Source organism: Aspergillus ruber (genome assembly GCF_000600275.1).
Source record: "Aspergillus ruber CBS 135680 unplaced genomic scaffold scaffold00020, whole genome shotgun sequence".
NCBI lineage: Eukaryota > Fungi > Ascomycota > Eurotiomycetes > Eurotiales > Aspergillaceae > Aspergillus > Aspergillus ruber.
The window spans coordinates 253,350-278,079 of record NW_024467316.1 but is presented as its reverse complement, the minus strand read 5'-3'; the positions used below and the strand labels follow the sequence as shown (position 1 = coordinate 278,079).

General features: G+C 49.8%; 15 protein-coding genes across 15 annotated transcripts; 8 read left to right on the top strand and 7 right to left on the bottom strand.

Moving 5' to 3' along the window:
• Positions 1 to 366: 366 nt before the first annotated feature.
• Positions 367 to 1,612, bottom strand: EURHEDRAFT_379035 (uncharacterized protein; the record flags this gene model as incomplete). The annotated part of the gene is made up of 2 exons (XM_040779129.1): positions 367 to 838; positions 885 to 1,612. 2 exons carry the CDS (start codon positions 1,610 to 1,612, stop codon positions 367 to 369), a joined length of 1,200 nt encoding a protein of 399 aa, XP_040637379.1.
• Positions 1,613 to 3,720: 2,108 nt separating this feature from the next.
• On the top strand, positions 3,721 to 4,472 carry EURHEDRAFT_404096 (uncharacterized protein; the record flags this gene model as incomplete). Its single annotated transcript, XM_040780285.1, has 2 exons — positions 3,721 to 3,810; positions 3,858 to 4,472. 2 exons carry the CDS (start codon positions 3,721 to 3,723, stop codon positions 4,470 to 4,472), a joined length of 705 nt encoding a protein of 234 aa, XP_040637378.1.
• Positions 4,473 to 4,852: 380 nt separating this feature from the next.
• On the top strand, positions 4,853 to 5,666 carry EURHEDRAFT_379033 (uncharacterized protein; the record flags this gene model as incomplete). Its single annotated transcript, XM_040779128.1, has 2 exons — positions 4,853 to 4,933; positions 5,004 to 5,666. 2 exons carry the CDS (start codon positions 4,853 to 4,855, stop codon positions 5,664 to 5,666), a joined length of 744 nt encoding a protein of 247 aa, XP_040637377.1.
• A 1,140-nt stretch (positions 5,667 to 6,806) lies between these two features.
• abp2 (putative ARS binding protein Abp2) lies at positions 6,807 to 9,065 on the bottom strand (the record flags this gene model as incomplete). Its single annotated transcript, XM_040779127.1, has 2 exons — positions 6,807 to 8,366; positions 8,418 to 9,065. 2 exons carry the CDS (start codon positions 9,063 to 9,065, stop codon positions 6,807 to 6,809), a joined length of 2,208 nt encoding a protein of 735 aa, XP_040637376.1.
• A 543-nt stretch (positions 9,066 to 9,608) lies between these two features.
• Positions 9,609 to 12,220, top strand: EURHEDRAFT_414102 (uncharacterized protein). Its single transcript, XM_040782336.1, has one exon. The coding sequence runs from the start codon at positions 9,883 to 9,885 to the stop codon at positions 12,022 to 12,024; it is 2,142 nt and encodes a 713-aa protein (XP_040637375.1). The 5' UTR covers positions 9,609 to 9,882; the 3' UTR covers positions 12,025 to 12,220.
• A 70-nt stretch (positions 12,221 to 12,290) lies between these two features.
• On the bottom strand, positions 12,291 to 12,663 carry EURHEDRAFT_404092 (CVNH domain-containing protein; the record flags this gene model as incomplete). The annotated part of the gene is made up of 2 exons (XM_040780284.1): positions 12,291 to 12,478; positions 12,531 to 12,663. The coding sequence occupies 2 exons, from the start codon at positions 12,661 to 12,663 to the stop codon at positions 12,291 to 12,293; spliced, it is 321 nt and encodes a 106-aa protein (XP_040637374.1).
• A 137-nt stretch (positions 12,664 to 12,800) lies between these two features.
• EURHEDRAFT_141718 (uncharacterized protein) lies at positions 12,801 to 13,731 on the top strand. Its single transcript, XM_040777769.1, has one exon. It carries the CDS (start codon positions 12,938 to 12,940, stop codon positions 13,424 to 13,426), a length of 489 nt encoding a protein of 162 aa, XP_040637373.1. The 5' UTR covers positions 12,801 to 12,937; the 3' UTR covers positions 13,427 to 13,731.
• Positions 13,732 to 13,869: 138 nt separating this feature from the next.
• Positions 13,870 to 14,255, bottom strand: EURHEDRAFT_459686 (CVNH domain-containing protein; the record flags this gene model as incomplete). The annotated part of the gene is made up of 2 exons (XM_040784602.1): positions 13,870 to 14,057; positions 14,123 to 14,255. The coding sequence occupies 2 exons, from the start codon at positions 14,253 to 14,255 to the stop codon at positions 13,870 to 13,872; spliced, it is 321 nt and encodes a 106-aa protein (XP_040637372.1).
• Positions 14,256 to 14,777: 522 nt separating this feature from the next.
• Positions 14,778 to 15,387, bottom strand: EURHEDRAFT_141782 (CVNH domain-containing protein). Its single transcript, XM_040777770.1, has 2 exons — positions 15,174 to 15,387; positions 14,778 to 15,072 (listed from the first exon to the last, which is right to left on the bottom strand). The coding sequence occupies exons 1-2, from the start codon at positions 15,301 to 15,303 to the stop codon at positions 14,885 to 14,887; spliced, it is 318 nt and encodes a 105-aa protein (XP_040637371.1). The 5' UTR covers positions 15,304 to 15,387; the 3' UTR covers positions 14,778 to 14,884.
• A 2,330-nt stretch (positions 15,388 to 17,717) lies between these two features.
• EURHEDRAFT_532034 (cytochrome P450) lies at positions 17,718 to 19,583 on the top strand. Its single transcript, XM_040787206.1, has 8 exons — positions 17,718 to 17,983; positions 18,029 to 18,492; positions 18,535 to 18,567; positions 18,613 to 18,927; positions 18,975 to 19,000; positions 19,049 to 19,133; positions 19,179 to 19,342; positions 19,391 to 19,583. Exons 1-8 carry the CDS (start codon positions 17,752 to 17,754, stop codon positions 19,551 to 19,553), a joined length of 1,482 nt encoding a protein of 493 aa, XP_040637370.1. The 5' UTR covers positions 17,718 to 17,751; the 3' UTR covers positions 19,554 to 19,583.
• A 218-nt stretch (positions 19,584 to 19,801) lies between these two features.
• On the top strand, positions 19,802 to 20,269 carry EURHEDRAFT_379025 (uncharacterized protein; the record flags this gene model as incomplete). The annotated part of the gene is made up of 3 exons (XM_040779126.1): positions 19,802 to 19,837; positions 19,892 to 19,964; positions 20,022 to 20,269. 3 exons carry the CDS (start codon positions 19,802 to 19,804, stop codon positions 20,267 to 20,269), a joined length of 357 nt encoding a protein of 118 aa, XP_040637369.1.
• Positions 20,270 to 20,546: 277 nt separating this feature from the next.
• On the top strand, positions 20,547 to 21,183 carry EURHEDRAFT_414094 (uncharacterized protein). Its single transcript, XM_040782335.1, has 2 exons — positions 20,547 to 20,609; positions 20,680 to 21,183. The coding sequence occupies exons 1-2, from the start codon at positions 20,574 to 20,576 to the stop codon at positions 20,815 to 20,817; spliced, it is 174 nt and encodes a 57-aa protein (XP_040637368.1). The 5' UTR covers positions 20,547 to 20,573; the 3' UTR covers positions 20,818 to 21,183.
• A 119-nt stretch (positions 21,184 to 21,302) lies between these two features.
• EURHEDRAFT_387717 (uncharacterized protein) lies at positions 21,303 to 22,139 on the bottom strand. The gene is made up of 3 exons (XM_040779716.1): positions 22,009 to 22,139; positions 21,898 to 21,964; positions 21,303 to 21,839 (listed from the first exon to the last, which is right to left on the bottom strand). The coding sequence occupies exons 1-3, from the start codon at positions 22,042 to 22,044 to the stop codon at positions 21,340 to 21,342; spliced, it is 603 nt and encodes a 200-aa protein (XP_040637367.1). The 5' UTR covers positions 22,045 to 22,139; the 3' UTR covers positions 21,303 to 21,339.
• Positions 22,140 to 22,329: 190 nt separating this feature from the next.
• On the top strand, positions 22,330 to 23,160 carry EURHEDRAFT_404087 (uncharacterized protein; the record flags this gene model as incomplete). The annotated part of the gene is made up of 2 exons (XM_040780283.1): positions 22,330 to 22,404; positions 22,477 to 23,160. The coding sequence occupies 2 exons, from the start codon at positions 22,330 to 22,332 to the stop codon at positions 23,158 to 23,160; spliced, it is 759 nt and encodes a 252-aa protein (XP_040637366.1).
• Positions 23,129 to 24,385, bottom strand: EURHEDRAFT_141545 (thioesterase family protein). Its single transcript, XM_040777768.1, has one exon. It carries the CDS (start codon positions 24,199 to 24,201, stop codon positions 23,446 to 23,448), a length of 756 nt encoding a protein of 251 aa, XP_040637365.1. The 5' UTR covers positions 24,202 to 24,385; the 3' UTR covers positions 23,129 to 23,445.
• Between the last annotated feature and the right edge of the window lie 345 nt (positions 24,386 to 24,730).

The window sequence follows — 24,730 nt, the reverse complement described above, 5'->3', positions numbered from 1 at the left end:
AACGATGAAGTCAATGAGGGGCGGATTAGTCATCTAACGACGACGTCGATTTTATACCAGAATTGAGGGAACCACATTAGATATTAGACTATCTCATCAAGTAGTTACAATCTTCCATATTATTCACATCCGCCATATCCAGTCGCTTTATCCTGTTTTGAATATTCAAACTTTTTTTTGTCCTTGCGGTCTACATATCCTATCCGGATCCTGAATCGATATCGAAGGGTACCCAAGTCGTTGAAGAAAAAATAGTCCTTTAGACAGTGAAGCCGTAAAGTCCTTTAAACAACAGATCCGTGAGAGCGTTAGCTTGATTCGACAACATGGAGGCAAGAATGCAAGATCAAGCTGTACTTACCAAAATCAAGCAGCCTCAGCGGTAGCGGCAGGGCTCTCAGCGTTTCCAGACTCAGCGTTGCTAGTCTCAGCATCGATCATCTCAGTATTCTCTGCATCAGTATCGCCGTTGGGGGTGGTGCGGTTAGCCCGGCGGGTGCGTTGGGTACGTGGAGTGCGCGGGTTACGGGCGGCACGGCCACGGCCACGACCACGAGTAGTCCTCGGGGCAGACGAAGTGCGAGCACGCCCACGGCCGCGATTCTCAGTACTCTGGTCATCACCCTCAGCAGGCTCGGCAGCTGCACGGCGGCGGCGCGGGGCCGGCTCAAAGTCCGCGTCAGTCAGGAGAGGGTGAATGAGTTCTGGGATCACGGTGGTCGGCTGGCCATCACGCTGGGCGAGGGCAACGGCGTCAAGTTGAGCACGGCGGGCGCGGGCGTTATCGGCGGAAGCATAGTCACCGAATCGCTCGGACATGAGGCGAGAGAATTCGAGACTGCCCCCGATTAATATCAGTTGGAAGTTAATGGAATGAGACTTACCGCACACCGTTCCACGACGCGCCCTTCCACAATCCGCCACGAGAGCCATCAGCGATGCGGTGCCATGCCCCTTCGGATACACTCTCGTGGCGACGCTCGTAGGCAACTTGGAGCAGCAGCTCGAAACGGGTCTCAGGGGTCCAGGAGATGGTTCTGCGCTCGCGCTGGGTGGCAGCTTGCTCACCACCACGAGACTCTCTGTCCTCGGCACGGCGAGAGCCTCCAGCAGCAAGCTGTGCCATGGCCTCGTAGTTGGACTGGGAGTCTTCGCTACCCTGAGACGCGCTGTCGTTGGTAGCGGAGTCATCAACGGGAGTGAGAGGGCCCCGAGCAGAGCTGGCTTCGTCAGCAGTAGCCGCGTTGCTCTCAGTGTCGCCGTTGGTCTGGGACTGGTCCTGGGAAAGCCCAGGATAAGCTTGTTGGTGGCTCACAAACGGTTCAACAGAGTTCAACACGTTCTGACCCTGAGCGAACTGCTGGGGCAAAGGAGGGGGAGCCATAGGAAACTGAGTGCCAGCCATGTGCATGGTAGCCAGGACGGGATCGACGAACGGCGACTCCATGTTGACACCATTGATGCCATTCATCATGGATTCGTAGCTCCCAGGGAGGTTGCTCGAATGGACGTACTCGTTGAACGCGTCAGTCGCGGGGGTGTCAACGTAGGTATCGGCCGGAATACCATTGACAGGAAGATCATGGCCCGAGGACAGGTTATGTGCAGTCATAATCAGTAAACAGGACACATAAGAAAGAAAGGCTTAAGCTAAGAATGATGGAAATGTGAAAAGAGAGAACGTTTGGAGCTGAATAAAGCAGACAATGAGGAAATCAAGAAGAAATATAGATGAGGAGAATGAAAGAAAGAAAGAGAACGCCAGGTGAGGACTTTGTTTTTATAAGGTCCAGCGCCGAGCCTGGCTTGCATGCAAATGGCACCAACCCAGCTTATTCTGCCCTGTTTTGCTCTTTTTTACCAGTTCAAGGTGAATGCAGACCCGCCTCAGTCTCACAAGACCTGAAAAATGATCTTGCACGCGGGTCTCTTGGGTTTATGAAGCCCAATCATCCTCTACTGAGCCTTTGTCGTCGCCTGAGCGACAAAAAGGACGGGCTTTTCGAGGTGAATGACCCTAGGCAGTTCGAAAAAGGACATTCGAAGGTAGCGTAGCAGGAAGAAAAAAGGGGGGTGGGATGAAACTTAAGTAGACAACGTTGCGATGCGGCCGGAGAGGTAGTCTGGTGTCGTTAGTATAGAAGCGATGAACATTGTAGATAGACGTACCTTGTAGCTTTATTATAATACAACCTTAGACAGAGTTAGTTGGGGTCCTTTTCTGTGCTTTCATGTCCAATAGCTTTGAAGTCGAAGTGTAAAGAACAGAAGGAGAAAGAGGTGGTCTACATGCATTTTATCACCGGCTTCGGATAAACTGTCTCCGTCTACTCAGCCCTAGATGATTTTCTGTGAGCGCATGCACTGAGCATCTAAGATGAATAATAGATCAAGTCTACGAGTATTCGAAGACTTAGTGACTGTCGGTTCTGGTAAAAAAAGGTAGCATTGCGACAGTATCGGTCAGGCAAGTTTCAGGGCCTTAGCAGCGCTAGCACCTACGATACCTACCCAAAGCTGGAACAATACGCAATCATAGTACCAAAGTAGAGCATATTTCCACATAGCTCTTTGCTGTCGTATGTGTGCACTACTTGAGTGCAGCGCAAAGGCAACCCCTCCAATCCCCAAAGCATCCACGGGCGCCAGCGACCGACTGAGCAGCCTATTTCACCATTCTCTCCTCCCAGACACGCGATCGTCGAATATATAGCAAGAGAGCTAAGAGGTAGCATAAAAAGGCCTAGCTCGCCTGGCTGTCGACTCCAATGTGTCCTTGTAAAGTGACCTTAAGAACCCGTGTGGTACATGTAGCGATAAACGTTCAGATTGAACAATACACAATCCCCAATTTATCGAGAATGTATTGTCTTAGTATTTATGCATAGTTTTTATCGTGTTACAAGCTGTTGGAGCTCCGTGGGATCGTTTGTTGCGCGTGCAATGGGACGACTAGATTGCTTCGGTCTTGTTTCGGACCCTTGATTCATGTCGAAGGCATCATACTGCCTCCTAGAACAAGACCAAATTAGCAATAATGCGTCAGTCCGAAGAGGGGAGCTTGCCCAAAGGCAAATGTCCCGAGAATTAACTGTCGCGAGAGTAGCAGGTGTAGTCTTTCAGGACGAGAGTACACAACGACGGAGACATGAGATTGTATGGATGCTTGGGGAATCTAGTCAAGATAATGTATTTGTCTCTGCTGTATGAATGTAAAATACCTCTCTGCCTGGTTTCTTTCTGTCGGTTCTCTGCATAAGCCAGGGTATTGAAAAACAGGAAAACAGAGCCAGGTTTGTTTTGGTCTGTTAAAATGTTCAATTATAAGTCTCTGAACCGTATGATAGAAATAACAAAAGAAAAAATTGCAGCAAGAGTAAAATTGAAAGTAGACTGAAAGGCGTTCGACCATTGCTGCTGCAGGAATCCATGTATCCAATGCAGGTCTCTCTATACAAGTGGAGACAGAAGAAAGACCGCATATACCATTTTTTATTTCTTTTCGGCTTTATTCTTTGTCCAGAAGCTGTGGTGTGGTAGATGCAGTGGGAACTGTTCTGAAAACAACAGCTGGACATGTATATATATATACCATTTCCTTGTCTAGTGGTGCACTTCACCACATATTCTCATTCCAGCACAAGAAATTTTCTCTCTTCTCTCTTCTCTATCACGCACTTCCCTGTTTGAAGCTGTCTATTTTCTGATTTTTTCTACGCAATGTCCGTTCGTCGCAGCAAGGCGATGCCCACTGACGGCCCGACGGCCAAATTCCTCTACACCATTATCAAGCAGCTAGACCTGAAGTCGGTAGGTATTCTCTCCCACAGGCCTAGGAATAGAAGCTAACGAACTAGATTGACTGGAATTTAGTAGCCTCGCAACTGGAAATATCCAATGGCCACGCCGCCCGAATGCGCTTCTCCCGGTTCAAGCAGCAGATGGAAGGCATAACCTCCACGCCACGCGCCTCGAAACCGAAGAAAACCACCAAAACCGGTGGCGAGAAGGAAAGCAAGCCTGGTCTAGAGAAAGGAGTGCTTTCGCCCCCCCCTGCACCACTAGTCAAGCAGGAAACAGGGACGGAGACGGCATATGATCCAAGCCAGAGTCCGTATATCAAGTCGGAGGCAGAACCGTATTTGCAGAAGATCCCAACACTGGAGGATGCTTCTTTGCCGACTACGTTATATACGAGGCCGTTGCAGCCGTATCGTCCACAGCAGCAGTTCTATCAACAGCAATACCCGTCCTACGCATATTCTCCGTACACTACATACACACCATATTCGCCAATGACTATTGCTCCAACGGACTTGACCACATCCACGAGTATGTCGCCGTTTTCTTCGCCAATGTCAATAGGATTTGAGATGCCATCGAGCGTGTCTTCCCCGTGGACAGTGAAGAGTGAGGGAAGGGATGGAGGATCAAATGAGCCGGTCAAATTGGAGGGAGAGCAGGAGACTTAGCTACGTTGGAATCGGCGTTTATTTGGATATTTTTTGATTGCTATGGCGTATGCTGGATTACATTGGAGTGTTGTTATTTAGAATCTGTCGTGAGAATCGATTCTTTTCTGCCCAGGCCATATTTCTCGCATCTTGGCCCACTACTTGTCTCGCTGTGAATGTCCCTCCAGCCTCTGACTATATTACTCTCTCCTTCTCCCAGTAGTGCAACTTCCTTCTCCTCTCTATCCTACATTGTCTGCGCTATCCCTGAATAAGTTTGCCATTTGCTCTTTGCCTCTTCAATATTCTCTACTGCACACTACAAAAACACATCCACCCACTCCCCTCTCAGGGAGAACCTCTACTCTCCCCAAAAAATCAATAAGACCCCCTAGACCATGTCCTCCACCGACGAAATATCTACAAATGACAAGCAATTCATCATCGAATGTCTCAAGAACCTTGACGAAGACAGATTGGTATCCTTCTCTTCTCCCAGATCCCATACCCAGCCGCACAGCGAAATACTAACTAATACAATGACTACAGATCAATCTCAACAAAGTCGCCAAAACCCTGGGCTACAGAAACGTCTTCTCTGCCGGCAACCGTCTCCGTAGCCTACGCAACCGCTATGGCTTCGCCAACTTCGAGGGAAAAACGATCACCGGTAAGGCTGTATCTGGCGAGGGAGTGGGAACCCCAGCTCCAGCCCCAGCTCCAGAAAGGAAAAGGGGTCGTCCTCGCGTGAATAATGTGGCTCCCAAGGGCAATGCTGCTGTCGAAGTCACCAACAAGCGTAAGCGCGAGGATGACAACAAGAACACCACCACCACTAACAATAACAATGAGGAGAACAACGGCGATGGCTCCAAGAAACCCTCTCATCAGACCGTCTCTACTGCTGCCACTACCGCAGAATGTGGAGCTACCACCAACGGTCACGGTCACGGTCACGTCCACGGCCTAGGTAAAGCCACCACTTTCCGCGCAGTCCATTTCCCACGTTTCTCAACACCATCTAAGAAGCGCAAAAAGCAGGCGGAAACAACTACAACAAGAACGAACAGGAGGAAGCTGGACACGCCGAGTAGACGAATCTTCCGCATAGCAGCACAGACGATTGGAAAGGCGAAGTCGGAACGACGGAGGTTATTGAATAGGGAGACAATGAGGTCGGGGTTGAAGTTGGTTTTCAAGTTGCAGGTTTGAGTATGTTTTATCCCTGCAGTGGTTATTTTATGACTGACTGACTGACTGACTGAACAGCGATACTGCGACTACATGTTTGTGTGTTTGTGTTTATATCTAGAGGATGCAGGTTGATGTGCCCTTTGTTTGACGCCTGGTCTTCCATGGTACATATGTAATGCTTAATCCTTCATCAAAGGCACTGAATGTCCGTTATCTATCCTGTTGCTCGTTCCTTATCAAGTGAATCAAAGTCATTGTCATATAACAACAACCTAGTGAATCAACAATACTGGCGCCCGACCTCTGCTCCTCTATCGGTAAATCTCTTATCATCTCCTATACCATCCACTCCCAGAAAAGCACTCCCCTACCCCAAAGAGACTTACAATCTCACATACAGCAACGCAAAATGTCCCGCACTACCAACGACGACCAGTTCCAGTTTCTCATAAGCTGCATCCGGCACTCAGACAACGGAAAAGTACTCTCCTGTCCATCTCACCTGTCGTGAAATATCCAACACGGTATACTAACAGTGACTACGCAGATAAACTACACCGAGGTAGCGAAAGAATGTTCCATCGTTTCCCGTGGAGCGGCGTACATCCTCCTCCCCTCCACCACCTACACTTCCTTCTCAACAATCGTCAACAGAGAACGAAGCTGATAAATATAGTGCCAAGCGATACTCCAGGCTCATGAAGGCCCACGGAATCAACAATAGTGACGATACCACTGCCACAACCACCTCCACCCTTACCGGCAGCACGAACACCACTGGCGAGGAAAAGGCGAACGGCAAACGTAAGACTACTGACTCTGAGACCAAAACCGATAGTAATGGCAAGCCCAAAGCGTCGAAGAAAGGAAAGAAGTATAAGGCTCCTGAGAGCGCGGGAAAGATGGTGAAGAAGGCTGGTCTTGATGCTGTTAAGGATGACGAGGATGAATGTGAGGATATGGAAGAGGGGACTTTGGCGAAGGCTTAGGGCAAGAGTGAGGATTTCGAGTAGGCTGGTCGGTGATGTATTTTGCTTTAAGATTGGTTGAAGGTTCTTGTATCCATTATGATATGTCCTAATTCCAAACGCGATAGGGGTATCTGAAAGCCAACTGTACAATAAACAAAACAATCCATATGTACTATGTTCACAACGGCTAAATTTCCGCCATGACAGACTCCATTATCTTGCGCTTATACTGCGACAAAGATTTCTCCTTCTTCTGAATTTGCGCTCGAAGGCGCATATACCGCTGTTTCCATGTAGCGTCTGATACGCCGTTCTCAGAACCGTCGACCTCGAATTCCGCGTCACTATGACCATCCAGTTCGTTTATGTTATTGGATTCCTCGGTTTGCGATGCGGTGTCTATTTTATCGTCGGGCTCAATGCGCAGCCCGCGACAGGTGACCTTTGTTACAAGGCCAGAGCCATAGGTGTATTCGCGTTCGACTCTATATATAAACCCGGAAGGTATATTTGCTCCAAGGACCATGGATGATGAATGCCCGTGCACCACCGTGGACCCGGAAATGGGCCCTTGATAACCAGCAAGTGACCCGAATCCGAGATGAAAGGCGACCAAGCGCGTCGAACTTGCTTGAGACAGGTTTGGCAACGAAGACGTGACTTGCTTGATAGCAGCCCTTGCTAGACCGCGTGCCTCATCAGGTCTAAATGGCGAATGTCTACTTCCCATGTCTGCGCGCCGAATTTCATCCGCGAACACCCGCACGAGCTCCTCATACAGGTTATCAGGTTTAATGTCGGTTGGCTGTGCACCCAAAGTATCAGGCGCAGGCTCAGCTCTTGATGGATCAGTTCCGTTCACCATGACTGTAGGCGGTGTTGCTAGACGGACAGGTGCACCTGTATTCTGCGGAACTTGTAGTTGAAGTTTTCCGGGTTTAGCACCTTGCTGGAAAGGGGTAGGCGAGTGAAATTGATTAAAAGGATTTTGGTCCATTCCCACTGCAGAGGTCGGTCGAGCGGAATGCTCCCCATGAGATGACTCGTCACGCGCCGGATTCACAGGGAACGAAGAAAATGGACCCGAAACAATTCCACGATTTGGTGGTCGGCCTCGAGCTTTTCCGGTGGATGAACCGTTGCTGCTGGGCCAAGCGGACGACACAGCTGGCCCATGGCGTCTGCGTGATCGTGCCTTGTCACCAGGGGGAGGCGTGATTGCTGATCGTGGCTCAGCAGAGAGAAAGACATCTGAGGGGTGATGCCCTCGAGGAATAATGGCTGATTGCGGGTAATTGGCGGGAGACGCATCGCGTTCGAGGGCGCGCCATCTTAAATCCTGTCCCTGCTGAGTTTGCGGCGCATCGGCCGGGAATGCAGACGTTGCTGTCATCCACGGGTCATGAGACTCCACTTCGTCTGGAAAAGCGCTAAAAGGAATTGCACTCTGGGGAAAGGCAGCAGAATGTGGCTGAAAAGGGCCACCATGTAAGATTCCGACAGAAGTATCCAACTGAGGCCGTTTAGCTGGCTTTTCGTCGTCTTCCTTGTCTTCTGCCCTCTTCCTGCCTCGCTTTGGCTTCCATTGTGGGACAAGTGCCCGCAAAGCAAGATCTTCTTCCAATGGAACCCCGTCACGACTATCGCTGACCAATGCATTGGCGGCGGGGCGCTGTGTATAGTATGAATGAGGATGATCAAGGCAAAACTCGAAAAAAGCATCAACATGCATCGCTCTCATCCAGCGCTGTAATAGTTAGCCAAATCAGACCAGAAGATGCTGAATAAAAGCACAAACCTTGAGTCGAACAGCATATTGCTGCACCTTCTGCGTGCTCTGCTTCTTCTCAATAGATGGAGGCTCAACTCCAAGCTCAATGGCCAATTGAATCCACGTTTTCACTTCCTTGGCGTCAAACCTCTGGATCAGCTCCCACAAGCTGAAGATGCTAAAGCTCTTTCCATCACTGCGAGGAGGCGATCGAAACGTCTTCCGTAGCTCAGACGAGTCCACGGAACTGGGAACATTGGGGTTGCAGTAGAAAATGAACGCCACATATGCATCGTCAATATTTTGATCCGTAATATCTCGTGGAGGCAGTGTCCGGGCCTCTGCTTGGTCCATTGACTCTCTCGATTGTCTCTGGCGCATTGAATCAAACACTGGAGGGGACATTGACGGCCCCGACCGCACCGACGGTGGTCGATGAATCATTGATCGCTGAACTGTCGGGGATGTCTGTAGACTGCGCGGGGTCTCTTTATGCTGAAGTGAAGGTGATTTGGAGGCAGCCACTCGACTGCGAGAGCTATCAATGGACGAGGCACTGGGCAGCGCAGGCTCCATCGCTGGTGGATATCTCGCGTACTGCTGAACAACCATCGGATTCCCTCCCAATTCCCCCCGATCTGGTTGATTCATCACGCCGGAAAACGAGCCCTCCATTACTGAGGACAGACCGATATATCGGACCCTCAGGCACGTGGGATGATCGAAAGAATCGGACCTAATATAGTGCGCGCCCAAAGACCCAATCACAAACGAATGCGACGAATATATGCACAAAAAAGAGGCCTCCGGATCACCCGGCGCAATGAGACAGGGTCAAGTCCCTTTGTATATGGCGCAAAAAAGACCGGTAAATAGGGGCCACCTCAATCGGGGAATACATCAACAAACAGACAATCGCGATTCCAGTGAGATAGCGCCGTCTCTGCTCACATCACCAGCAACACTGGCGAGAGAGAGAGGAGGAAGAAAAAGAAGGAGAAGGAGAGGATCTGGACATGGCGGTCGTGTGTGCTGGGGCCAGAGGCTGCAGGATGGCCGGCGCTTGAATCATGACTGGTGATTGGCTGATCGACCGCTGGACGTTGCTATTTTGGGACGAAATCCCCGCGTTTCCTGACTAGGACTAGCGTTGGCGCCTCAGGGCGGGGGGGGCTGGTGCCTGAGCAACTGAGCTATCACGTGGCAGGCTAGCCACATCCGGTGTTCTTTATGCCTCAGAGAATAGGCTGCATAAGGCAGGAACATTTCGCCTTATCGATAAACCTGACAGTGAAGTTGACCTCATCATCCCATGTCTTCTTCCTTTTTCACTGATTCTCTTCCGCTGCCAGTGATCAATATATTTTCTTGCTGATATACTCGGTCCTCTATAACTCCTGGCTATACGCCTGCTTTAACGGACACTGCTGACCATGTTCGATTAACTGCCACGCTCCCTTTCTAATCGTATTCGCTAGGGCGGATATCTGTCATGGCAACCTCGAGACGCTCCGATCCTTCACGCCCGCTTCGGTCCAGTCGATTGAAAGTCCAGTCATATCATGAAGACAGCAGCTCGGATGATTCGCCCGATGGCAATGGTGATGGGGACTCCGAAGAGGGCGAGTTGCGTCGCTTATCGCTATCGTTGCGGCCCCGCAGTTCGAATCGTATGCCACCGTCATACAGGGAGGAGTCATCGGATGACAACTTCGAAAGAAACGCAAGCGACGAAAATGTAATGGAAGCGCCTGGTACTTCGCCTGATCCATTGCCCGCCCCAACGAGCAGCAATGGCACCGCCTCTCGACCTCGTCGTGACAGGACGGTCAAGACCCGCTCTCAGACCAGACATTCAAAACGCCCCATGAACAATTCGCGGATGGATTTGGGCAGACCCCGGAGCAAACGAAAGAAGGTGGAAGTGGATGAGATACCTTTGTTCACATCAGGCGTTATACCTCCATGGCAGCACTTGCCGTACCACATACTGTTCGACATATTCTTCTACGCATCACGACCACTGGTGGATGAGAGGAGCGTCACTAGAACGGGCTCTGTTCAGTGGCTTGTCCAGGTAGCTCTACTGTGCCATGCATTTTGTGAGCCTGCACTGGCAGCTCTCTACTATTCTCCGCCCTTGATACCAGCTGCCAAGTGCCATGGCCTGCTTAGCCTACTGTCTCAGCCTCAGGACTCTCTTTCTACTAATTACACCAACAAGATTAAGGAACTCCATGTTGACGTAGAAGCCTTACTCTTATACAAAAGCGGCCCAACCTTGGGATATTTTGAATTGCCTAGATTGATTGAAAACACGCCGCAAGTGAAAAAGATGCGACTGTACCACGCAGAGGACTACGTCGTGGGCATTCCTCCATGGCAACGTGCGCGCTCGAAATGGGGGTACCCAGAGGGTCTTTTTGAGTCGATTGCCTACAGTGCCATTCGGCTTCGCAGTTGGGACTGGAACTGTCGGTTTATGGAAACGCCAGAGTTGGCACCGCATGCCCTGACAAAGCATCTGCAGCCTGCGTTTCAGGGCATAGAAGAGCTGCGCTTTTTGCACGTTGCGTCAGAGGAGTGGGATGAGGAGGGTGACGCATATATCTCTAACGAACGGGAGGTCGTTCTCGCAACAGCCCTCAAGGAACTGCCGGAACTGCGTCAGTTGGTGTTTATAGAGTGTTCCATCGTCAACGAGCATCTCCTGCCCCACCTCCCGACGACACTCACATCCCTGACCCTCAACAATTGTGACGAAGTAACGACGGCGAACTTTGGCGCATTCCTCACCTCTCACGGTCAGCATCTACGTGAACTCAATTTGAGCCACAACCGTCATCTGAGCATGTCTTTCATTGTCGGACTTGGTGGATCGTGTAAAAACCTTAAAAGGTTCAAAATGGACATTTCGATCCACGATTGGTCCAGTTATCACGACGTGGAACCTCACTTCCCGGAACTCATTCGCTCGTCGGAAGTCCCAACATGGCCATCTACACTGCAAGACATTGAGTTGATCCAGCTTCGGAGGTGGGACGACGCAGCTGCGGAGGTCTTCTTCACATCTTTGATTAATGCCGCACCAGAGCTACCTAATTTGCGACGGCTCGTCATCAGTGCAATCTTAAAAATTGGCTGGCGCGACCGTGCAACGTTCCGAGAAAAATGGATTGGACGACTGGAGCATGTTTTTCTACGACGCAGTGCACCTCCGGACCCCAATCTGCGCACTCTTCCGCGTTCCCCGCCACCTCCCGATCCAGTTGAAGGCACTGCAGAAGACACTGCTGGCCCCCACTCTGATACACCGAATAGCGGCCCATCAACACCATCGAAGCGTAAAAGCGCCCGTCTCGCGCAGCGCAAAATCATGGAGCTCGAAGACGACGATGATGACGTTGAAGGTAGTTCATCGCCAAGTCGCACTGCAGCGGAGGGATTCGGCGAACAGGAACCTCGTGCAATGCAGGTTCAGGGCATGTGCGACGCTGTCATGGTCCGAATTGACAATCAACGTCCGACGGAAACGCAGTTCAGCGAAGGGGATTTTCTCGATGATGAGATCAGTGGGGACGAGGATTGGGATGGGGATGATTGGGATGTTGCCGAAGGGGGGTATGCTTGGTGATTTTCTCACTGGTTTATTTTATTACCCTTTTTATGATGAATAAACTCAACTATGGCGATCTACGGCGCTTCCATGGAAGGAGTTTGTTTGGTTCGGAAAGGCTGGGTCGGGACTTACAGTGTTTACTTTGATATTCGGTAATGTTACATACTACAATAATGAATCTCAACTTATATTCAGAATGAAAATCCCCGTCATATGACTTTATTCAATACCAGCTGCCTCTGATCAAGGGCAGTTGTATACCAAAACATGGCACCATACTACTAAACAAACACGAAGGTACCATTCTCGTTGACAATGCGCTCAGACAGGTTGACATCCGCAGCAGCCCACTGCTCATCAGCATTCTTCAGCAAAACCCGAAGAATAGGGACTTCATTTTCGGACTCGATGCCAAACTGGACCTCATGGGCGCTCTCGCTGAAGTTCTGACCCCCCCATTCCAAGCGGCCTATAGCGGTTAGCTTCAATTATCTATCTGGAGACAGCGGGTAAGGGTATACCGTCAACATTGCCGATGATAGTATTCAAGTCAATAGACGAGTCAACAAGCTCGCCATCTGCATTGTGGAGCTGAGCAATGAGGATATGGCCCTCTTCGAGACGGAGGTTCTCAGCGGTAAGGTGGAAGCTCATGGTGATGTCGTAGAGACAGTCTCTGTTGGTATAGAGAACAGTAAAATTGAATTGATTGATTGATGGATTGGAATGAAGCAAACCGGCGTTTCTCCCACCCTTATATAGACAATTTGGCCCCCAGCTGGTCTCATCTGTCTTGTGCAGCCATGTAACTTCCCCTCTTTAGGGGTGTACTGATACTATACATGTACTCCATACCCGTGGAGTGTTTTCAACAGAACAGGACTCAGTGCTACGTGGGAGTGGTGACAATGTGTTCCTGTATAGCATCATGGTGTTCGCCGTATGGGAGGTATTTGTTGGATTCAGAAAGATCGGTTACTTAAATATCAGGCGGATGCACTTATGCAATCATAGCCAAGCCGGCATCCCAAACCGTATCCAAACACTGCACACAAGCCATCACAGCCGGTCCAACAACCGCACACCAAACATACCTTCCACCAACTGGAACCGGGACAGGAGCAGTAGAATTTTCCATGGTCATCAGTCCAAGAATTTTCTCCCAGGCTCAGCTTACCATCTCTCCACGATCCCTCCCGACGTTGCAGTGTTGCCATTTATATTCCAGAGATCGCCAAAGGGGAGACCATTGTGGACGTATGATAGTGGGGTTGTGCGGCTGTATGCTTGTTACATACTGCAGGGACAAGGGGACGTGCTAATAACGATTACTTGGAACTGGACAACCGTCTTCATTTCCTTCCAGCTCATCCCGGACAGCAGGAGCTGTCCCCGCCGTCAATGGTGTTCTCCGTGACTACTCTACCTCTCCTCCCGAATCGAGGATTCGGCCTCGGATTCAACTGGTGACCGGTCTCTCACATGTTCTCCGGTACTGCTATCCGGAACTCCCCCTCCTTCCGGGCGTACATTTACATATTTATCTTCATGTCATTTGCCCATGCGAGTGGGTTTGTGAAGGCCAGTCGCGACGGAGACAGGCGCTCGCTTGGCGACTACTCGATGGAGTACGGTGGACCTCGGAGGGGTATTACTGTATTTGAAAGGCAAATTATGCTCAAGGACAGATCTTCGTCATAAAATTATAATTTGATCATAGCTAAACTGGTATCCAAAGCCAGTCGATATCAAAGATGCATCGCTCCCATCCATCATTCCCGAACATTGGTACGCTGCGCTGCGGCCCGCTCGTTAGCCGTCATCCTTTGACCCGACATGAACATGTATATCAAACGTACTCTACTGGAACTCGAATTGACCGTTGTTGTTCACAACGCGCTCGGCGAGGTTAAGGTCACGGGAATCCCAGTTGCCCTCGAGGTCGCGCAACTCTCCGCGAAGAACAGGGACATCCGCGCCACCCTCAATGGCAAAATGGACGTTTTGAGCGGTGTCGCTGAAGTTCTCGCCGTCCCACTGGAAGTTGCCTATAGCGCAGTTTAGTTGTTAGCTTTCATGTTTTCAATTGACCTTCCAGTCTGTTACAGCATACCGTTGTCATTTCCAATAAACTGGTTTAGGTCAATAGAGGACTCGATATAATCGCCCTCCTCGTTCTGAAGAGAGGCGATGAGGATGTGGTTGTCCTCGACACGGATATCCTGACCGGTAAGGTGGAAGCTCATTGTGAAGTGTTTGGGGGGAAAGGGGGTGTGTGTGTGGCAAGGTTGGATGAATTGATTGATCGAGGATGTCTTCTCTGTCTGTCCTTTTCCTAGCAGACTGTCAATCTTTATATATGTCCTCCTTTACCGCCATGTGGAACTTCCCCCTCCTTTTATTGTCGACCAGTTTCAATAGAACAACCGCCGAGCACCACTTGTCTCCCGATCATTTGTCCCCCATATGAAACGAAACCCACCCGAGAAACCAGGGTGTCAGCCTGGTCAGGCAGATGAATTGAATCCCGGCGCATATACGGGGGTTTATGGTGGTGTTGCTTATAGCGGTGACCTGCAGCGCTTGGCAGCCACTTTACAGAGTGGATCTTGGAGGGGCAGATGTCGCATCACTCGTACATTATTGGTATGTACGGAGTAGTTATACGAGAAACGCCTTGCCCGTATGCTAGGTAACTTGGGGGCTGTTGATCCGCTAACTTCCCTTGCATTCCGTGATCTTCGCCGGTTATCATGCAATACCGGTGGCATCAGTTTTACTGAGGAAGATTATCGACCAACGCGGGGTTTTGAGAATATGACAATCTGTCCCTTCTCATTATTGAACACACCAGAAAATTTATTCCACATGCCCTCTATTGGTACACAAATTGACCATTCTCGTTCACAATATGTTCCGAGAGGTTGATATCAGCTTCAGCCGGTTCATCGTCTCCAGTACCCAGCAATGCACGAAGAACAGGAACCTCGCCGTCACCCTCGATGGAAAACTCGACGTTTTCGGCAGATTCGCTGAAGTTCTCACCGTCCCATTCGAAAGCGCCTATTCATCGAGCAAAAAAAATATCGTTAGCATCCATGGACGGCAATACAGTTTCGATCCCGGGTACGGAGTACTCTGTGCTCCGTGAAAGTGCATACCACCGTTGTTCCCAAGGTGTTCATTCAGGTCAATGGTTGATTCGACAAGTTCATCGTCTTCATTGCGGAGCTGGGCCTTGAGGATGTGGTTGTCTTCAATAACAATGTCCTCAGCGGTAAGGTGGAAGCTCATGGTGGACTGTGCTTGTGTGGGAAGGTAATGCGTTGTCGTATAATTGAATCGGTTGATTGTGTTTTGTCTGTCATCTCTGAGCTGTGCGGCGCCTCTGCTTTATATGTCCTCCGGGTCTCAACCGGCTGCCAACATCATATGCACTTTCCCCTCCTTCCTGATGACCACCTCAACAGCCGCCCACCGCTTGGCTCCTGTTTATTTGCTCGTCCAAACCAGTGGGTATCTCGGCATATTCCTTCGAACCCTTTAGGGCAATCAGGGGCTTAGCCTTGCCAGGCAACTGCATAAAAGTGAACAGGACCCTTCTTATGGAGGTGTCCTGCAGCATTTGGCAGTGGGCCATGGAGGGGTTATGCACAATGATTGCATCGCGCATGGAAGCCTTGCCTGTGGGATTCTGAGAAAAGTCCATTAGAGTCCGTCGTTCTTCCGTGGCTCCCGATTGTTATGCAATTTTCGTTTATGTACACATTTGCTGCGGGTCATCAGCTGCCAACAATTCCGATATCGCATATGAGACATACCTCAACAAACACGAATTGACCTCCGATGTTCGCAATATGTTTGGCCAGGTCAGTATAGCTTCACATCAGCTACCATCCTCTGCTCGAGCTTTGTTGAACGAACGGGAGTATCATCATCCTCAGTAAAAATCAACTTCCTTGGTGGACTCGCTGAATTCTGTAGCGCCCCATTCCGAATTTCTTACATAACTAACGCAATCTGAAAGATAGTATATAACACTATGCCCTTTAAAACTGTCATGCCGTCGTTGTTCCCGATTACAGTGTTCAGGTTAAGAGAAAATTCCTGCCGTAAGTTGAGAAACGAGGACATGACTGTCCTCGGCATGGACACAACTAGCAGCAGTAGAAGCTCTTTATGCCATAAAGGGAGAATCTGTTTCTCCTACCAGCTAGACGGCGTCTTGCCGTCTGTTATGAACTCAGCTGCGTGGGGCCGCTGACCTGAGATATGCATTATCTAGATGGACATAGTAGAGCGAGTGATCTTGTTCAGTAAGGAAGATGATCCACCACAACGCCTACCAAGTACTAGTAAATTTATTTACATAGTACTTCGTACAAGTATGTTGCTTAGGAGGCCGTAACTAAACTGGTCTGATGTATTCCATACTTTCTCTCCTTATGTAGACAGAGTCTTTTGAGCCTCGTGGGACTTCTCGTTCAGACCTGGAAGCTGCACGTATCAGTCAAAAGCCGTGCGGGCCAGTACCGACAGTCAATTAGAGCGGCATGAAAACCCGGTGGGTCACCAATATCCCACCTTCCCAGAGTAGAAAAGAACATTCTCAGCTTCCTACCATTCGCCTGGGACGCATGCGTCGGTAATGAACCCCAATCCCTGCTTCGACCAGTTCTGGCAGCCATTTCGCGCATCGCATCGTTATGTATTGCCTTGTGCTATGTACAGATAGTGGACCTGCACAAGAACACTTTATCCACACTACCAAGCATGTGTTTCGTTTATCATAAGAGTACACTCAGCACCCCAGAGCTCTATCATCATCTATCATAGTACCGAGCATGTTAGCTGCCACACAGCAGGGCCAGCACACCATACATCTTGACATACCGATTATTTGAACTCAAATTTACAACCCGTTGTTCCCAAGGCGCTCAGCCAGGTCGATGCTAGTGCCATGCCGTGTCCCATCAGCATCCGCAAGCAGTGTCCAGAGAATAGGCTTGCCGTCCTCTGACTTGAACTTAACATGCCTAGCACTATTGCCGAAGGCCCGACTGCCCCATGGGAAGTTTCCCATACACTCTTAGCGTCCCCGTCTGCACAGTACTCTTTCACCGTGATATACTGTTGTTGTTTTCAAAGATGGTGTCTTCAGCTGCACTGGAGTATTTGCTTCGAATAACATTGTTCGTTGTGAAAGCGGATATCTAACTCGATCCGGTACAAAGCTATGTGACCATTCTATCGGGAGCCATGGAGTAATGCTATACATACAAGTAGATACCAATAAGAAAGATATAAGCATTGACAGGATTGAAGGTGAGAAAGCCAAGCCCCGTAACCTTCTTTTCTGGCAACCGTCTCCCTCTTGCAGCGTCTTACATCTAAATACGCTACTCTTCCCTATCGGCTTCATGCTCTACTTTACAGTGTGATAGGCCGCTTGTATATTGTCGAAGCTCCCGTAGCCGATATGATCTACAAAAGAGGAGTAAATGGCAAGTTTTACCCGCTTGTACGAAGTACGTCTCGATATTCTAACCGAGATCCAATAGAATCATCTCCAAATACAATCAAACGAAATTAATGAGCCTTGCGCCGTGAAAAATGTAACACCGCGTCATATCGACCAGGGTGTCAATTTGATAAGCTGGCGGTTGAAAATCGCCGGACTCATTTCTATCAGGACTGCCCCTTTTTGACTTGATGTGATATTCATGACATCGCACAAACACCATGTTAATTGGCAGTTGGACCTTTACTTCTGAGAGCCCGCAACTGTTTACCAGTGCGCTGTTCTGTGCTGCTGTGAATGTCATTGGTGTCGTCGTTTATCGCATCTTCTTCCATCCGCTAGCTCACATCCCGGGGCCTCTATTAGCGGGAGTGACCTCTCTTTATTGCTATTGGTATAATGCTCGCAGTGGGAGGCTCTATTTACAGATACAGAAACTGCACGAGCAATATGGTATGGTATCTACCATATATTAATATGCCAAACTGACATAGTTAGGACCCGTCATTCGTATCACTCCAAACGAAGTCCATCTAAGCGACCCAAAAAACCTAGAAAAGATCTACAGCATCGGCTCACGATATGGCAAACACGGCGACTTCTATCGCGCCGTCGGTTCAGAGAGAGCATCATTAGCCACAGAAAGTCCCGAAGCCCACCGGATCAAACGATCAGCAATCAACCCATTCTTCTCGCGCAGGAAGGTTCTGTCCCTGGAGGAGGTAGTACAAGGCACAGCCAAAAAGATAGTCTCGCGCATGCAGTCGGCTTTTGAGACCTCAGGACGACTTGACCTCCATTATGCCTTTCGGGCAGTATCTGTGGATGTCATTACTAACTATGCGTTCGACGAGTCGTATAAGTTACTGGATGCGCCAGATTTTGGGAAAGAATTCTTCGATGTGATTCGTGGTTTTGGTCCTGCAACTTTGTTCTTCCAGACATTTCCAACTATTCGCTATGTTGCTTTGTGAGTGCCGAGCTGGCTAGCCATGTTGCTAAAGAAGCCCTGGGGCAGCATGCTACAGCATCAACAGGTGTGACTACCATACTTTGACGCGGGATAAAGCTAATCGATATAGAATGCCCGCAACCAGGTACTCCGCGTAAAGGATGCAGTGGACAAAGGAGAAAAGTCGAAGCGGACTATATTCCACCACCTTCTTCAGCTCGATGATGTAGAAGGCTATGAGCCAACAATAGATTTTCTCGCGGACGAGGCATATATTGTCCTTGGGGCTGCGGCAGATACCACTGGTAATGCACTGACGATTGCGACTTACAATACTGTTATCAATCCGGACATTTACAAATGGTTGACAGCCGAGTTGACGGAGGCATTTCCTGATCCAGATGCCGATATAGATTTTACGTCTCTTGAGAAGCTACCGTACTTGGTAGGTCAAGCAGTCCTGACATGCTGAGCAGTGCTAACGACCACTAGACGGGTGTTATCAAGGAGGCATTACGGTAGTCGCCCTTTGCTATTTAGTTTAAAGGCTCATCTAACTGAATCAGTCTCTCCTTCGGTGTCCCTGGCCGACTCCCACGAGTCGTTCCCAAAGGCGGTGCACAGTTCAACGGATACGCAGTTCCAGAGGGTGTACGTTTCTCTGACTCCTGCAAGACAATATACTAAACATAGTAGACTATCATTAGCATGAGCGCATGGACAATGCACCACAGCGAAGAAATCTTCCCAGACTCCTACAAGTTCGATCCAAACCGCTGGACCGATCCAGTCGTTTGTAAGGCCTTGGACAAATACCTGTTCGCTTTCGGGAAAGGATCGAGACAATGCGTCGGAATGCCGTACGTTCTGTACTCCAGACAGCACGTGAAGCTCGCTAACTATAGTAGACTCGCGTACTGTGAGCTGTACGTTACGCTTGGCCGAGTATTGCGCCAATTCGGTGACCTAAAGACGAGAAAGAAGAGCCCGGAGGAGCTTGTGTTGAATGATTATTTCTCAGGATATCATCCTGCAGAGTATGCCGATTTCATTTTTGAAAGAGCGGTATAGTTTAGACAATAGCAGAGATAGGAATGGAATAAGATTATCTGTGCTCTGTTGAGACATAAGCTGTATACAAAGCTCATTCACCTCATTGCAACACAGAATGAGTGGTTTCATAAGCACCTCCTCCAGCCTCTCCCCTCTACTTTACTTCTCATCAACATGCCCTCTCTGATTCTAGATTAACTTTGTCCCTCCATACCTTCAAATCACACATCTTCACATTACTATCGCGTATCAACTCAACCGCCAACATGCCCATGACATGGAATGACCAGAGCGACGCAAAGGTAAGCCGACCAGCACCCTCAAATATATCCACGTCCCTAACAATCTCAAATCAGCTCCTCGTCGCGATTCTGCACACCACCAGCGCGAAGCTCGATTACGCCGCCATCGCGAAATACATGGGACCAGGTACGCCGTCCCAATCTCTACCCTCACAAGCCGAAACTAATGCACCGTTTACTATAGAGTGCACCAAAATTGCCGTCCAAACCCGCCTTACTCGTCTCAAGAAGCAGGTTCACGACGCTTCCGACCCTGCTGCCGCTGGTGCTGGTAATGAGGGTTCTACGCCGGTGACCCCTGAAAAACGAAAGAAGGGTGCTAAGGCGAGCTCTAAGAGCAAAGATGAAGATGTGCTGAAGAGGCCGACGAAAAAGGCTAAGAGTGAGGAGGATAAGGAGGATATGGAGACCGAGACTGAGGAGAGTGGTTAGAAGGCGATGTTGGGCCTGGGATAGGAATTGGCGTGAGCAGACAGACTTTACCTGTTTTAAATTTCACTGGTCTGGATAACGATAGGGTCGTTTTCGTGTATTGAGACATGTTCTGACTGAACAAAGGTCTGGTATTCGTTGTTTGAAAGCAGATAACACCAAGAGTGAATACAATCCACCCTTCCTCTTTCTCCGCAATACCCCCATCTATCGTTCTCTTCTTCCCCAAGCCTCTCCTCTCTACTCCGCCTTCTACCTTCTTCCAGATACACCTCTACCAAACCAACATTCCCCAATCGCCATCATGCCGATGACCTGGACTGATCAAGCCGATGCAAAAGTAAGCCAACCAGCCAGCACCTTTCCCGCCTATATCATCCGAAAAACATAACTCACGGAGTCTCAAAAAGCTCCTCATCGGAATCCTCCACCTAAGCACACAGAAAGTCGACTACGAAGCTCTTGCCGAATGGATGGGACCGGGTGTGCTCATACCACCCACTCACCCAACTCTGTTCAAAGAAGCTAACCATGTTGTGCTGTGGTAGAATGCACCAAAATCGCAGTCCAACGCCGCATCCAGCGCCTCCGCGAGCAAGTAAACAAAGACTTCAAAATCAATCATTCTGCGCCTGCTTCTGGTTCTGGTGCAGATGACGATGCTGGGGGGGGATCGTCTGCGTCTGCGCCTGTTTCGCCCAAGAAGAGGAGAGGTGGGCAGGCTGGGAAGGCTAACGGGAAGGCTGCAAAGAAGGCCAAGAACAAGCAGGAGGATGAAGAGGAGGAAGAAGTTGGTGAGGTTAATACGGAGATGGAGGTTGAGAAGGATGATTGAGGCCTAGTTTATTGGTTGTGTTATTCTGGTCGTACGAGGGGAATCGGAGGGTCATCAGAGTTATGTATTTCTATTGGCGACGATTGAATCCGTTCGCATAAATTTGTTAATGGTAAGGAGAGCAGATATTCCAAGCAAGTGCCACTTGGAAGGACTCCCTGACAGATAATAACAGACCATCCCAATCCCAAGTCAATCCTCAACATTTATCCAACTAAAAAACCAAGTACACAAACTAGCTCTCCTCGTCCCGCTTAACACCATCCTCCGGCACAAACTCCGAAGCAGAACTATCATAAACAGTCTCATCTTCCTCCCACTTCTCCCCATCGCCATCATACTCCACCATCCCCATCGGCAACGCACTACTCTTCCTAACCCGCTTAGCAGGCACGTGAACACCATCCAACTCCGCAAGCTCAAGCCTAATGGCCTTAGACTCAGACTCCATTCTCACGCTCTTGTTCGGTTTACTGGGGGTCTCAACGTTAGCCATGTCCTCATCTTCGGTGATGTCAGTATTCTGCATGCGAGCGCGCTTGTTCGAGTCTGGGGCTTTGGCCTTGCCGGATGGTGGAGTCGGAGTAGTAGTGTTACGCGATTTCTTGGGCGTGGCTGGGGCGCTTTTTATAGCGAAGCCACCGGCGTTTCCAGAGGCGCGAGCTATCTGGCGCATGCGCACGAGGCGTTCGGTTATGGCACGGGGGGTTGGTTTGTCTTTTGCGACGGTGGCGGCTATGTCATTTTGCGGTGGGGTTAGAAGGTGTAGATGGTGAAGGGATGAGGGACTTACGCCATGCTTCAGCTACTTTCTTGGTATCGACGGAGAGGTCGTGCGTCTCCAGGATCTTCAGGAGGAGCTGTTGCTGTTAGTCGAGACTGAGTATCTAGAGGAGAGACGTACCAGCTGGTCATTTTCAGGAGTCCACTTTACAGGCATTTTGGCGATGGAGAGTTCAGCGGGAGTTAGAAGGCGCTGAGGAAAACAGAGGATGAAAGAGAGAAAAAGAAAGAGCGAGAGGGGGAAAAGGCAGGAAAAGTGTGGTGCTTATGCTGTATATTGCCAGCCCTAGTGAAGACACGGTAAATTCCATTATTCACTGTGATATTTGCCATAACAACATCAACACTTCCCCCTCTCCTCATTGCCCCTCTTCGTTCCTCTTTGACTTCCTTTATCTGTTAACCCCCTCGTAACTATACACCAGTCAAAGGAAAATAGAAAATGGTCAATTGGAAAGCAGCCGATGCGACAGACCGTCTCTTCGCATCCCTCATCGCCGGCAACTCAGGCCTCAAAGTGCGTCCATAACCCCTTAATCTCAAACACCACGACCATTTTGCATACTAACCCAGCATCCTCGCCTGCTAGCTAGACTACCACACAATAGCGGCCATCTACGGTCAAGAAGCCACCTACGACGCCATTGAGGGCCGCTTCCGCCGGTACAGAAAAATGGCAGACGAGCTGCGCGCAGAGGCACAGGCCCGAGGGGTTAATATCGACAATGGCGTCCTGCGCACGCCCCGTGGGTCGCGAAGCAGAGCTCCCGCTCCAGCGTCTGCCTCTGCTTCAAAATCCAAACCGACCCCCTCATCCGCGCCGAAGAAGCAGAAAGTAGGCTACAAGGAAAATATTCCCGAGACACCGACAAAGCCCAACAGCAGCTTGGGCAACACCATGGGCACAAATGCAGACGTGATCTGTCTCGACAACTCGTCCGCATCTCCCGAGATAGAGATAAAAAAAAAGGCGGACAGTCTGTTCGTGAAGATGGAAAACGTCAACCCAGAACACAGTATAGCCCGCTCTCCTTCTCTGCCTGTTCTGTCGCGGGCTACGCCTTCCCCTGTCAAGCCCAAGAGCCTCATTGTTGGAAGTGTCACTCCTCTGAAGCGATCCGTTGAGGGTATCGAGGACGTAGAGAACAGCCCTACTCCGCAGGGAAAGGCGGAGCGTCGGGAGGTGACGGGTTCATTCGTGTTTGGGATGGGGGATACATTTGTCATGTCAGACCCGCTTATCGATGAGGATTACTATGAGGGAGCGGCTTGATGTGCCGAGGTTGTGGTTATGGCGGTTCTGGTTCTGGTATTGGAATTGGAATTGTTACGTGTTGGCTGTCTTGTATTTCGTGATGATCTGATTGTCAAAAGAAATTGAGGTGGTTGATAACCGTGTATATGCTCATCCGGAGCCCCAGCCTGGGGCTCATGCCTACCGATGACGATGTATTTGCTAGAGTTATATGCCATTGCTAGCTCCCGCGCTACGGTGTTGAATACAAATATGTTACAGTAAGAATATGTACAAGTTTCTCTTTCCTCCCCCAAATAGATATCACATCTTCGAAGCTTTGGGCTTTGGCGGAGGTCGAAGCGGAACAATATACACCACATGGTTACTCAGAGCCAACAGCTCCCCAGACTCGTCGAGAATCTGCACATTCACGTCGTATCGGCCGTTGGACACCTTATTCGAATGCGATCGCGTCATCACCCACCGCGTATCAGAATGCGGAATCTTCTTGAACTCGACTGATAAGCAGAGCGTGGACAGTGCGTATCGCGTGTAGAACCCTAGTTCATGCGTGGCCGGAGGCTGCAGCGGCATATCCGTCATGACTGCCAGGTGAAAAACGCTAGACATCTTCGATCCGTCTCTTGGTGACAACCAGACCTCGCGATAATGACCTCCTAGCCGGTGACCCCAGAGACCGTTGGCATTAGGGGCAATCCAGTGCAACTGCCGCGTCACAGGTGTAGCATCGACCACCGGGTCGTCGATAGGAACGCATTCTGTGTGTCTGTTCGGGAGTGTCGTGATAACGGGCCTGGTATCCTGCGAGACGCCCTTTTCCTTGGAGAGGTCACCGCAGGTGATGATGGCCACTGTGGTGGGCGATTGAGACTCGATATTCCGGGATAACTCGACTCTTACCACGCATTGTCGAGATGAGGTACGCAAAGTATGACATGTGATAACCACCGCCCCAGCCGGGACCATACTAAGGAACTGAACGAAGGCATGAATGGGATGAGGATATCGTCCAGGTCCGAATTCGAGTTCTAAGTATTTCTGAGTCGCAGAGAGCATCAACGCATTGAGAAACCCCCCCAGCACAGCGCTGTTTCAGTCAGCCTCGGTCTAATTGTTATGCGTCTCAACATACAGCTGCGTCGACCAATCCGTCGATATATCCGCCGTAAAACGATTGCGCGACCCATGCTCCACAGACAAAGAGGACAATGCCTCCAATAAAGGAGAGGACTGCTGCTGCGTCATATCTCAACGGCCGGCCGCGTGCGTTGCGTTTGTGTTGCAACAGAAGCCGGGGATTATTATAGCACGTTCGGAGGTTTTGTTTCGATAGTGACGACGGTAACACAAACTTTCAGCTGTGGCACGCCGGGTTAAGTACTTTTTAGACTCGGGCAAGGAGTCGACCTGTATTCGGTTCCACGTTTAGGCTCCTGATAGAGCAATTGTCGGCATTGACGGTCCACTCGAGAATGGAGCAATTGAGCTAGTAAAGACGATCTTGTGGAGTGCAGCTGCAGCAGTTGTCAATACCATATTGTCAGGTGAGGAGGCAAATGGTTTCCATGTCATGTCTGGAGGCGAG

Coding starts and splice junctions, on each gene's coding strand:
- EURHEDRAFT_141545 (XM_040777768.1), bottom strand. CDS start 24,201: ATGCTCTCTGCGACTCAGAAATACTTAGAACTCGAATTCGGACCTGGA.
- EURHEDRAFT_414102 (XM_040782336.1), top strand. CDS start 9,883: ATGGCAACCTCGAGACGCTCCGATCCTTCACGCCCGCTTCGGTCCAGT.
- EURHEDRAFT_141718 (XM_040777769.1), top strand. CDS start 12,938: ATGGTGTTCGCCGTATGGGAGGTATTTGTTGGATTCAGAAAGATCGGT.
- EURHEDRAFT_532034 (XM_040787206.1), top strand. CDS start 17,752: ATGTTAATTGGCAGTTGGACCTTTACTTCTGAGAGCCCGCAACTGTTT. Junction 17,984..18,028: donor GAAACTGCACGAGCAATATG/GTATGGTATCTA, acceptor TGACATAGTTAG/GACCCGTCATTCGTATCACT. Junction 19,001..19,048: donor GTTATCAAGGAGGCATTACG/GTAGTCGCCCTT, acceptor TAACTGAATCAG/TCTCTCCTTCGGTGTCCCTG.
- EURHEDRAFT_387717 (XM_040779716.1), bottom strand. CDS start 22,044: ATGCCTGTAAAGTGGACTCCTGAAAATGACCAGCTG. Junction 21,965..22,008: donor CTCCTGAAAATGACCAGCTG/GTACGTCTCTCC, acceptor TAACAGCAACAG/CTCCTCCTGAAGATCCTGGA. Junction 21,840..21,897: donor GAAAGTAGCTGAAGCATGGC/GTAAGTCCCTCA, acceptor AAAATGACATAG/CCGCCACCGTCGCAAAAGAC.
- EURHEDRAFT_141782 (XM_040777770.1), bottom strand. CDS start 15,303: ATGAGCTTCCACCTTACCGCTGAGGACATTGTTATTGAAGACAACCAC. Junction 15,073..15,173: donor TGAACACCTTGGGAACAACG/GTGGTATGCACT, acceptor CTCGATGAATAG/GCGCTTTCGAATGGGACGGT.
- EURHEDRAFT_414094 (XM_040782335.1), top strand. CDS start 20,574: ATGCCGATGACCTGGACTGATCAAGCCGATGCAAAA. Junction 20,610..20,679: donor CTGATCAAGCCGATGCAAAA/GTAAGCCAACCA, acceptor AGTCTCAAAAAG/CTCCTCATCGGAATCCTCCA.